Source organism: Lichenostomus cassidix, unplaced genomic scaffold (genome assembly GCF_008360975.1).
Source record: "Lichenostomus cassidix isolate B80296 unplaced genomic scaffold, HeHo_3.0 HiC_scaffold_43, whole genome shotgun sequence".
NCBI lineage: Eukaryota > Metazoa > Chordata > Aves > Passeriformes > Meliphagidae > Lichenostomus > Lichenostomus cassidix.
This window is the reverse complement of record NW_028147635.1, coordinates 1,079,452-1,091,839: the sequence shown is the minus strand read 5'-3', so window position 1 is coordinate 1,091,839 and position 12,388 is coordinate 1,079,452. Positions and strand designations below refer to the sequence as shown.

At 55.6% G+C, this 12,388-nt stretch overlaps 1 protein-coding gene and 1 long non-coding RNA gene across 2 annotated transcripts in view; one reads left to right on the top strand and one right to left on the bottom strand.

The window, feature by feature from the left end:
- The window catches only part of LOC146421086 (uncharacterized), a 453,431-nt gene that overhangs the window by 310,888 nt on the left and 130,155 nt on the right, over nucleotides 1-12,388 (bottom strand). The gene's annotated exons all lie outside the window — the stretch shown is intronic.
- LOC146421092 (uncharacterized) overlaps nucleotides 1-12,388 on the top strand; it is a 73,552-nt gene that overhangs the window by 30,310 nt on the left and 30,854 nt on the right. The window contains exon 3 of the mRNA XM_085047655.1: nucleotides 11,199-11,205. Within this exon, the coding sequence (XP_084903781.1) occupies nucleotides 11,199-11,205 (7 nt within the window). The remainder of the gene's footprint in view (nucleotides 1-11,198; nucleotides 11,206-12,388) is intronic.

The following is a 12,388-nucleotide window of genomic DNA, read 5'->3' as shown; positions in this document are numbered from 1 at the left end:
TGCAGTGCGGCAATGATCCCAGAGCCAGGGGTGCTGCAGACACAGTGGGTGGTGAAATCTCATGGTTCTCCTGCTCCTCCTTTTCCTGCTCCTCCTCCTCCTCTCTCCCTCCTCTTCCTCCCGCTCCTCCTCTGCTCCCACCCCAGAACCCCATTCCCCAGCCTCCTCTGCCCCACGGCTGCTGCAGCACTGGCTGCTGGGTGGGGGGAACCCCCCAATCAGCCCCAGGGATGGGCAGGGGGCTTGGGGACCCCCAGTGCAGATCCACCTCCCCCAGAGCCCCAGGGAATTGCTCCAGGGATCCAGTGCTGGGGGACAGGGCTGGACCCCCATGGAACTGCCCTGCTTCCGTGCCAACCCCACCTTTCCCTTCCCTCTCCTCCCCTTTCCCATCCTTCTCCCAATCCACAGACCCCTCCCGACTCCATTTGGGTGTCCCATCCCCCTCCCGCTCTCTTTGGGGGTCCCAGCCCCCTCTTTTCCCTTGCTCTTCTGCCCTTGCATCATCATTCCCTCAATCCCAACCTCCCTCCCCTGTGATTGGTTTTGGGGGTTCCAGGCTCTTCCTGCCCACTCTGGGGGTCCCAATACCCATTTCGCTCCATTTGGGCTCCCAGCCCCCCTTCTCACCGTGCCCCACACCTCCCCCCTCCACAAATTCTACTCCCAGGGGCGCTGGGGGCGAGGGGGGGCGCAGGTGGGGTCCAGAGGTGCCGGAGACACGTGTCCCCCCGCTGCCAGTGCCACCCCCGAAGGATCAGGGGTACCCCAAAACTCCCTCACAGGTGCCGGATACTCCGGAAGCCCCTAAGGAGTGGGGTCCCCCTGGCTTCATCACCCCCAACCTTTGGCTGCCTCATCCCAGGCCCCATCCCACCCATCCCCCTCCCCCAGACTTCATCCCACACCCCAATCCACATCCCATCCTTCCCAGGCCTCATCCCATCCCTCCCGGCAGACGCCACCGGGACCCTCGAAATCTGTCGTCTAGGGGACTCCCCAGTATTCCCCCAAGGGGCATTTGCGACTCATATTTGGAGTCCTGCAAGATCCAAACATCCGCCCCAGTCCCCTCCCCCCACCACCCGCCCAACCCTCCCAGGAGCCACCAAAAATATTTGGGGCTCCGTTCTGAAGTCCTGCAAGGTCCAAAAATCCCCCCAGCCTCCCAAAAAGAAGCCCAGGCACCGCCCAAGATATTTGGGCCGAGCTCCCCTTGCCCGCTCACCTGCGGGATGTCCCGGGGGGCGATGCTCCCGGGCCGAGGGTTGCGGACACAAAGAACAATAGACACACGTGGTGATGCCTTCTCCTCCTTCTCGTGCTGCTCCTCCCCTCCCTGTTCCTCTTCCTGCCGCTCCTCCCCTCCCTGTTCCTCTTCCTGCCGCTCCTCCCCTTCCTGTTCCTCTTCCTGCCGCTCCTCCCCCTTTATGCCTCCTCTTCCTCCCGCTCCCCCTCTTCCATCCCTCCTCCCCACCTGTTCTTCCTCCTGCTGTGTCTCTCCTCCTCCTCTCCTGCCCACTCCTCCTCTTCCTTTTATTTCTGACTCCTATCCCGGCTTTGTCTCACATCACCCCTGGTCCATCCCGTGCTCAGCAGAGCATCCTGTGCTCTGTCAGCACTCTCTGCTCCTTCGGGAAGGATTTGGGATTTCTGCCAGGCACAGACACTGAACCTCACCCCAAACTGCCCCGGTGCCATTGCTGTCCCCTCGGCGCTGGGCAGCTGCTGTCCCAGGGGAAGCAGGGACACAAAGGAAGCCAAGTGCAGCCCAGCTGCCCGCGCTGATCCAGATGAGCCCCAGGGACAAGGTCCTGCAGAGCCACACGGAGCCCTCGGCTCCTGGCTGGGAACGGCTTGTGTTGTGGCTGCCCCAGCGGCCAGAGCGAGTCCTGGAGCTCCCCCAGCTCCTGCAGCAGGACCCAGGTTCCACCTGCTCTGCCAGGCCCTGGCCAGGGGCCAGCAGATCCACTGGCTCCATGCAAAGGGGGAGGACAAGGATGCATTGGATGCAGCCCCCAAGGACCTTGAGCAAATTGTTCAGGAACATCCAGACCTTGACCTGATGTTTGCAAAGCTACAGCTGGCAGAGTTCTGTGGTTCAGGAAACCCAGCACGGGAAGAGGAGACCTACAAGGAGCTGCAGGAGAAACACCCTGAGCCTCAAAGGGTGTCACACTCCAAATCTCTGCTGGAGAAAGTTCTTCCTCTCTGGAAAGAGATCCCGGGATGAGGCAAAAGCAAAGTTCGTGGCTGGTGACAAATTTTCCATTGCAGGAAGAGCAGATGAGGAACTGCAGGTGGAGGTTGGGAGCCTGGGAAGGAGGGAGGGGTGTGCAAGGTGGTTTTTTAGGGTTTGTTTTAGTTCTCCTCATCATACTGTGATTTGCTTGGGTTTGGGGGGTGTTTGGTCACTGCCCCACCCCAGCCACTGCAGCCTCTGGTCCAGCCCCAAAGTGGCTGCCAAGCCCCTGGCACCTAAAAACCCCACCTGTGAGAGGGAGCAGAGCAGGTAAAGGCTGTGACACAGGTGTGACACTGACATGTCCCACAGCTCCAGAGCTCACAGCAGCTGAGATGGAGCTGGATCCAAGGCTGGGACTGTGGATCTCTCCCTCCCTCCCTCTCTCTTCCCCTCTCTCTTCTCCTGACATTCTCTTCTCAAAATCTGGATAACTTGAAGTTGAATATGTTAGAGTTAGCTGTGACAGTGCTTTGTGAAATGCATTACTGTAATTCCAAGTTTAATATAAGGTATATGCTAAGTGAAATACTATTCCTCTGTTAAATTGTTAGGTCATCGGTTATAAGTTAGGTTAGATACAGTTACGTGTTGTTCTTTTGCCAAGTTATTATTTTTAAGATATGAGTTAAGGTTAAGGTATAAGTTAAGCTCTCTCAAGTCTGAGGGCTGTTAATCTTTTACGCCATATTCTTTTTATCTTTTTCCTCACTGTCTTTTAGTCAGATGCACCTAAACACACACACACACACACACACACACACACACACACACAGAGTGCCAGTTCTCAATTCATTTCTGGTTTGATTGCCTGGATTTCCTTGCTTTTGTTGTTGCTTTTTCCCCTGGTGTGCCTGAACTGTGCAGTCAGGAGCAGAGTGACTCTTGCCAAGGAACTTCGTTGTGCTGTCGCTTAATATTAAATCTATTTTTTGTTGATCCCTTGCTGGGGATTTTTTAAGTGCTCTCAAGCCCTCGTTCATAAGAGGGTGAAGGAGCCCCGGGCCAGGCTCTCACCCTGGGGGACACAGGGACACTGCCAGGGGGTCCCTGTCCCCCTGTCCCACCCCCCAGGGCCCTGTCCCCTCTGTCCCTGTGTCAGGCTCTGGGGGTCGATCTCGTGGAACATCCTCTGGGGGAGGCTGTGGCACTGGGGGGCAGAGGGGGACCTGGGGGTACAGGGGACCCTGCTGTGCATGAGCAGTGTTGGACTTGTCTGGGGGAACTGTGAGGGGGGCTGGGGCAGAGTGACCTCCCCAGTGATGTCATACAGCTACCCCAGTGATGTCATACAGCTACCCTGTGATGTCACACAGCCACCCTGTGATGTCACAGCCTTCTCTGTTATGTCACAACCCATCTGAGATGTCACCCAGAAACCCTGTGATGTCACAATCCTGTCTGTGATGTCACACAGCCTTCTCTGTGTCATCACACAGCCTGCTCTTAGATGTCACAGACAGCTCTGTGATGTTACACAGCCACACTGTGATGTCACATCCTGCTCTGTGATGTCAGACGGAGCCACCCTCCATGATGGCAGAGTCTTCTTTGCAACTGCACAGCCCTCTTTGTGATGTCACAGCCCACTCTGTGTCACAGCCTGCTCTATGATGTCACACAACCAACCTGTGATTTCACAGCCTAGTCTGTGATGTCACAGTCAGCTCTGTGATGTCTCAACGCACTCTGTGATGACAAAGCCATCTGTGACCTCACAGCTCACTTTATGTCATGCAGCCACACTGTGATGTCACAGCCTGCTCTGTGATGTCACACAGTCCCCTCTATGATGCCATAGCTGCTTCATGACCTCACACAACCCACTCTGTGATGTCACACAGCTCCTTTCTGACATCACAGCTGCTCTGTGGCTCTCTGACACAGCCCCAGAGGTGCCCATTTAACAAGATAAACTGGGAACTTTGGAACAATTGGCTCAACTCGTAGTGGTTAATTCTTATAATAGAATCTCACAAGCAGTTTTTAAGCATAGAAACTTGATATAGGTCAGTGGTGGTCACAGGGTGGTCAATTCCTTAGGTCTTTTCTGCAGGGTCAGCTTCAGACCTCCTGTCTTTCCAGTGACTGACCACTCAGTGGGAGCTGGAACTGGCCTTTCACTCGGGTGATGTGACTCCAACCCCTCTCTTTGGTTTGGACCGTGGTGTTCATTGCATGAACCTGAAAAGGACCTTCATCTTCCGCATTTAGCGGTGTATCCCTCCAGACTTTGATTAAAACCCAGTCACCCAGCTCAATTTTATGGATCTTAAAGTCTATGGGTGTAATTTGGGGCAGATATCCTCACTTCATTAGATCTTCCAGAGTGATTGCAATGAATATAGTTTGCAATTCAATGCAATTGCATGAATATAGTTTTTGGTGATATCTCTCCTTCAGTACATACACCTGTGCTAAAAGGGGTAATCAAATAAGGCAGACTGAACATAGTCTCACAGGGGGAAACTCCCAAGTCAGCCCATGGTCTGGCTCTAATCCTTAACAGGGCTAGCGGAAGACATTTTAACCAATTCATTTGTGTCTCTTCCATTAATTTTGTTATGGTGTTCTTAAGTGTTTGATTCACCTGCTCAACTTTCCCTGAGCTCTGGGGATGCCATGGTGTATGAAGATGCCACTTTACCCCCAAAGTTTCCATTGTCTGGTGTAAAACCTTTGAGGTGAAATGGGGACCTGGGTCTGAGTCAATGGTATTGAGCACCTCATACCTAGGCATGCCATTCAGCATCAGAGACACCTTTGCCTTGCTTGTCCCCACCTGCCATCACTGCCTGCAGTGTTCTGCTCTAACTGTAACCTCGGGACACTTTCTCAGTCATGTCCCTCACAGAAATTTATTTAAAGTACAAGGAACTTCAGTGTTCCTATTTAAGTTTTTCTTCTTGAGAAGTTTTTTGAACACACTCCGAGGGACTGAGTCTGATGCAAACACCATCAAAGCCCCACGAGGGTCATTCAAGTCCCTGTGCTGTTGCTGTGCTGCTGAGCTGGGCTGGGCTCCTGGCACAGAGGAGCTCCTGGCAAGCGGCAGCGCTGCAGAGAGACAGCTCTGCCCAGGAGCAGCTCCTGTGCACAGCCCAGCAGGGCTGGGGCACTGCCAGGCCATCTCAGGGACACCAGCAGGGCACACCCAGAGCTCACAGGTGCTCAGCATTGGCAGGGGCTGTGCCATGGCCCAGAGGGGGCTGTGTCATAGCCATGGGCACCTCTGGGGCTGTGTCAGAGAGCCACAGAGCAGCTGTGATGTCAGAAAGGAGCTGTGTGACATTACAGACTGGGTTGTGTGAGGTCATGGAAGGGACTGACATCACAGAGCTCACTGTGACATCAAATGTGGCTACATGACATCCCAGGTTGGCTGTGAGGTCACAGAGGGCTGTGACATCACAGAGTGGGTTGAGACATCACAGATCTGGTTGTGACATCATAGGGCAGGATGTAATGTCACATGGTGGTGATGTCACATCATAGAGCAGGCTGTGACACAGAGTAGGTTGTGACATCACAAAGAGGGCTGTGCGGTTGCAGAGCAGCCTCTGCCATCATAGAGGATGGCTCTGTCTGACATAAGAGCAGGAAGTGACATCACAATTTGGCTTTGTGACATCGTGGAGCAGGCTGTGTGATGTCACAGAGCAGGCTGTGACATCACAGAATGGTGGTGTGTCACCCGACGGCAGGTTGTGTGACATCACAGTATCCCTGTGTCCCCCATGGCAAGAGCCTGGCCCAGGGCTCCTTCACCCTCTTATGAATGAGGGCTTGAGAGCACTTAAAAAATCCCCAGCAAAGGATCAGCAAAAACCAGATTTCATGTTAAGCGACAGAACAAAGTTCCTTGGCAAGAGTCACTCTGCTCCTGACTGGACAGTTCAGGCACACCAAGGGAAAAAAAGCAACAACAAAACCAAGCAAATCCAGGCAATCAAACCAGAAATTAACTGAGAACTGTCCATCTGTCTGTGTGTGTGTGTTTAGGCATGTGACAAAAGGACAGTGAGGGCAAGGATGAAAGGAATATGGCCTAAAAGCTTAACAGCCCTCAAACTTAACAGAACTTAACTTCTACCTTAACCCTAATTTATGCCTTAAACTTAACAACTTAGCAAAAGATGTTGTGCCATTGAGGGAAGAAAAACAGTTCCCAAGGCTGCTCCTAAAGAAAGCAGGAGCTGGTTGGACAGCAGCAGTGCCTGGGAGCAGACAGTGTTTGTGATCAGCTGCAGAGGAGCTGAGCCCAGGGGCTGTTGGCCAAGGCTGAGGCCTAACGAGCATTTCTCAGATCACAGGGAAGCCTGAGAAGGGGAGGGAGGAATGCACCACCCCAGGGCCCCATGGAGCTAAGGAGACCATTGTGACACTGTGGGGCCTTGTGGGACCGAGGGACCATTGTGACACTGCTGAGCCTCATGGAATTATGGAGACCACTGTGACATTGCAGGGCCTCATGGAACCAAGGGGACCATAGCGACTGTGTGTGGCTCCATGGAACCAAGGGACCATTGTGACACTGAGGGTCCTTGTGTAACCAAGCTGCCATTGTGACACTGTGGGTCCTCATGGAGACCATAAGGACTCTTTGGGGCATCATGGAACCAAGGGGACATTGTGACACTGCAGGGCTTCATGGAACCATGGAGAGACCATTAAGAAATTTCACAGCCTCATGGAAACAAGGGGCCATTGTGGCACTGCAGGGCTGCATGGAACCAAAGCTCCATGGTGACACAGAGTGGCCTCATGGAATCAATGGTTTATTGTGACACTGTAGAACCAAAGACCATTGTGACACCGCGAACCCCCATGGAACCAAGGGCCCATTGTGACACTACATGGCCCCATAAAACCAAGGGAACATGGCACAGGTCTGGCTGGTTTGGCCTCCCAGGGGCCACCTGACTGCTCCAGCTGACCTTGACATGTTGAGAGTCTCTTCTCATCTGCCACTGAAACACTGGGACTCTCTGCTTTCCTTCCTGTGGAAAAGAACTGTCCTTCGCCTCCAGGCACCCATGGCCAGAATTGGGATTTCACCACCACATTTCCTTCTATCCAGGGATTGTTCCCATAGGGATATTGCCTTGTACTCAGAGTCCACAAACAACTGTAATTCCTTTCAAAGGTCTCATTGAGAGTTGTTTGGGGCCTTACACCTGCACTCACCATTCCACAACCCACATCCCACTGCTCCCAGGAGAGCCACAAGCACCCTGTGAGGCCACAGAGCCCCATCCCCAGGGCATGGGAGTCAGGGTTTGGCTGTCCTGCTTGGCACAGCCCAGGCAGGACTTTCACAGCCACATTCCACAGTTCATTTCCCATCTGGACCCAGTGATGCCTCTGCGTTCTGCTTCCTCAGCCCCAGCAATGCTCTCCTTGTCTGCTCATTGCCCCCCCAGTCTCTTGGCAGGGATGGCCTCAGTGGGGGCTGCTGACATCCTCAGCAACTTGGAGGTTGCTGCTGAATTTTACTTCTCCAGAGGCTTGTTCAGCCTTCAGATCTTCAGGAATTCAGTGCTTAAGGGCTCATTAACATTCAAAATAGCTTTGCCAGGCTCAGGGCCAGGAGAGAGGCTGGGCAGGGCTGGCCATTGCCGGGAACAGGCCCTGAGCCCCGCAGCAGGATGGAGCTGGGGCACAGCCAAACTCACCTGCAAACCTGGGCTGAGCAGCCAGGGCTGGCAACGGCTGGGGACAGAGGCTGGGCTGACAAATGTCCTGGGCTCCCTCCCTGCTCTGTCCGTGCCACTGAGGGCACAGAGCAGCCTCCTCTCTCGGCCACTTGCCTGTTTTCCATCCCTTCCCCAGGCCCTGGCTCTGCCCCACAAGCCCTGGGCTCAGTCCTCCCCCTGCACGCTCACACAGGCTGAGATGGACACTGATGGGTTTCTCTGCCAGCTTCTCTCAGCCCAGCCCAGCTCCCTCCAAGCTCTCACAGCTGCCCTGAGCTCTCTGTAGCACCAAGGGCAAACATGGCAGTGCTGATAACCAGGGAGACCACGGCCAGGGGAGGGAGGCATGTGGAAAAGGCTTTGTGCTGTCCCTGATCAGAGGGGATCCTCAGCACAGCCCTGAATATCTGCACATAGGAGAAAACAATGAACACAAAACAGCCAGAAGTTATCCAATCAGTAATGACCATGAGCCAAAGTTCCCTGAGGCTGGAGTGTGAACAGGAGAGCTTGAGGATCTGGGGTACTTCACAGAAGAACTGGCCCAGGGCATTGCCCTGGCACAGGGGCAGGGAAAATGTATTGGCTGTGTGCAGCAGAGCAGTGAGAAAGCCACTGGCCCAGGCAGCTGCTGCCATGTGGGCACAAGCTCTGCTGCCCAGGAGGGTCCCACAGTGCAGGGGTTTGCAGATGGACACAGAGCGGTCACAGCACATGATGGTGCAGAGATAATACACTGCTGAAATGAAAAAACCAAAAATTAACAGCTGAGCAGCACATCTTGCATAGGAGATGTCGCTGGTGTCCCAGAGGGAATTGTGCATGGCTTTGGGGACAGTGGAGCAGATGGAGCCCAGGTCAGTGAGGGCCGGGCTGAGCAGGAAGAAGAACATGGGGTGTGCAGGTGGTGGCCGCAGGCTACGGCGCTGATGATGAGGCTGTTGGCCAGGAGGGCAGCCAGGGAGATGCCCAGCAAGAGGCAGAAGTGCAGGAGCTGCAGCTGTCGCGTGTCTGTGAATGGCAGGAGGAGGAAGTGGGTCATGGAGCTGCTGTTGGACATTTGCTGTGTCTGGCCATGGGGACCTGTTGATGGAGAAAAGGACAGTGACAAGTCAGGAGAGGCTGCTTTGAGCCAAAGCTGTGCCATTCCCTGCAGACTGTCCGGCTGGGACTTATCCACCCTTGTTCCTTCTCTGGGAAAACCTTCATCCAGGTCCCTGCCTGAGCTCCACTTGTGCTGTCTGACTGTGCCATGAGCAGCCAGGCCTGTGCGTGGGGCTCTCGAGGAGCCATCCCTGCCCTGCTGCCCTGGGATTGTGGCCATGGGGCAGAGGGACAAGGCTGAATATTCAGGATTTGTCAGGGGAATCCCACCTAATGCAGAAAGGCTTGGTAGCATCTGCACTTCCACTTCTAAAGAAGGTGGATACCAGGAGAGAGTTTCACCTATTTTTTTTTCCTACCCACACATCATTCCTGGTTCCCTGAGGTCAGAAATCCCCAGCATTTCTGCTGCACTCAGAGTTTGCCACTGAGAGATGTGAGAGGCAAAGGCAGGGCAAGGTGAGGGGCTGGATGGGCTTGCTCCCAACTGCCCTGGGTTTGCACTTTTGGCTGCAATCAGAGCACAATCACACTCCCCTGTCACCCTGGGAAGAAACCAGACCCTACTGAGAGCAGAGGGATCACTGAATGTCTCACCCTCTCCAAAGGCCTCTCAGCAAGGTCTCAGCCCCTCCTTCTGCCAAGGAATCTCACTGTTCCCTTGGCAAACCCAACAGCATTTCTTCACTTGTGGCATCTCTGCACTACCCCATGGGGCATTCAGGGAACTCTGAGAGGCTCTGGCACAGATTTTCACCCAGGAGGGAAGCTCAGAGCTTGGAAGGACACAGGAAGGAGATCCCCAGGTGTGCTCATGATGGCATCTCAGGGAGGGAGGCTCAGCTCCTTCCCCTTTCCCATCAACTGCTTTGCCCACAGCCCCACAGGTCACAGGGAAGCTTGGACACCCCATTCCCATGGACACAGCTGCCTGGGAGGAATCCCAAGGGCAGTGCCTGCCTCAGCTGCTGCAAAGCCCAGAGCCTCCCTGAGAGCACCAGATAACAGTGGCAGTATCAGAGGAATGTAGAAACAAGAGAAGATGTTGTGGTGCTGTGCCTGAGAGGGCAGGGCAGGGACAGCCTGGCACTCAGGACAGTGTTCCCTGTCCCCAGCTGTGCACGGCACCTCCCACACACCAACAGTGCCCTCCTGCCCACAGCATTGCTCTGTTCAGCTCCCTCTCCTTCCCTCATCATCTCCCTGTGCTGCACATTTTCCTCCTGAGAGGAGCCTTGTCCCTGTCAGTGCTCACAGAGCTCATCCCACCCTCTGTGCACTCGCCCGGCCCTACAGAAACCTGCCTGTCTGCAGGGCCCTGCCTGGGGGAGGCTCTGTGTGCAGGTGGGCAAGGGCAGCTGGCAAGAGCCCTGCTGGGCCCTGCAAAGGTGCTGCTGCTGCTGTCCATGGGCTGAGCAGTGGCTGAAGGCCCTTGAGGAGGCTCCCAGCAGACACACTGAGCACCCAAAGGTACAGAGCAGGAGTTATTGTTCTTTGTGTCTGCAACCCTCGGCCCGGGAGCATCGCCCCCCTGGGACATCCCACAGGTGAGCGGGCATGGGGAGCTCGGCCCAAATATCTTGGGTGATGCCTGGGGTTCTTTTTGGAAGGGGGGGCATTTTTGGACCTGCAGCACCTAACCCCAAATATCTTTGTTAGCTGCCCAGTTGGGTTTTTTTGGGGCAGGGGGGCGGTCGGGGGGAGAGGGTGGATTTTTGAATCTTGCAGGACTCCAAATGTGAGTTGCAAATGCCCCTTGGTGGGATTTGGGGGAGTGTCCAGCACGTGGGATTTTTAGAGGATCCCGGTGGCGTCTGCTGGGATGGGATGGGATGGGATGGGATGGGATGGGATGGGATGGGATGGGATGAGGCCTGGGAAAGGTTGGATGTGGATTGGGGTGTGGGATGAAGTCTGTGGGAGAGGGATGGGACAGGGATGGGGCCTGGGATGAGAAAGCCGAACGTTCAGGGTGATGAAGCTGGGGGGACCCCACTCCTTAGGGGCTTGCGGGGTATCCAGCAGCTGTGAGGGAGTTTTGGGGTACCCCTGATCCTTCGGGGGTGGCACTGGCAGCTGACACGTGGCTCCAGAACCTCTGGACCTCAGCTGCACCACCCCTTGCCCCAGCGCCCCCCTGAGCGGAATTTGGGGAGGGGAGAGGTGGGAGTCTGGAACCCCCAAAACCAGTCATAGGGGAGGGGGTTTGGGATTGAGGGAATGATGGTGAAAGGGCAGAAGAGCAAGGGAAAAGAGGGGGCTGGGACCCCCAAAGAGAGCGGGAGGGGGATGGGACACCCAAATGGAGTCGAGAGGGGTCTGTGGATTGGGAGAAGGATGGGAAAAGGGAGGAGAGGGGAGGGAAAGGTGGGGTTGGGATGGAAGCAGGGCAGTTTCATGGGGGTCCAGCCCTGTCCCCCAACACTGGATCCCTGGAGCAATTCCCTAGGGCTCTGGGGGAGGTGGATCTGCACTGGGGGTCCCCAAGCCCCCTGCCCATCCCTGGGGCTGATCGGGGGGTTCCCCCCACCCAGCAGCCAGTGCTGCAGCAGCCGTGGGGCAGAGGAGGGAGGGGACGGGAGTTCTGGGGTGGGAGCAGAGGAGGAGCGGGAGGAAGAGGAGGGAGAGAGAAGGAGGAGCAAGAAAAGGAGGAGCAGGAGAACCATGAGGTTTCACCACCCACTGTGTCTGCAGCACCCCTGGCTCTGGGATCATTGCCCCCCCTGCATTCTACAGGTCACCAGGGAGGGGGAGCTCACCCCAAAGCTATCAGGGGGGTCTCTGGGAGGGTGTTAGTTTTTGAGGGGTGTTTGGAACTCAGATTCTGGAAGTGAGCGCCAGATATCTTTGCATGCCCCTGGTGGGGATTTTTTGGGCCAGAGGGTATGTTTGGATCTTGCAGGACTCCAAAGCTGAGCCATAAATGCACCATTGGGGAATATTGGTGGGTCCATTTGGGAATTGCCTGGTATTGCCAGAACAGGCCATCGGTTTTGGGGATCCCTGAGAGAGCTGGGAGGGTGGAACATTGTACTCCCCAAGTGGAGAGAGCAGAGAGGGGCAATACCGGAGCTGGGGGACCCCTGGCAGCCTGGAGGGGTGGGGGAGGCTGGAGATGAGGCAGGGCTGGGACACTGTGACACTGAAATGGGTGATGGGGAGAGGGGGAAGCCCCGAGTGCCTGGAGTGGGGGAGCCTGAAGAGGGGGACCCTGGGAGCCCTTGGAGCCAAAGCACAATCAGGGAAGAAGGGACCCCTGGGAGCACCGAAACCCCACAGCATCCCTAATTGGGACCCAGGAGAAGGGGGATCCCAGGACCCATGGGAGCCCCAGCAGCTCTGAGAA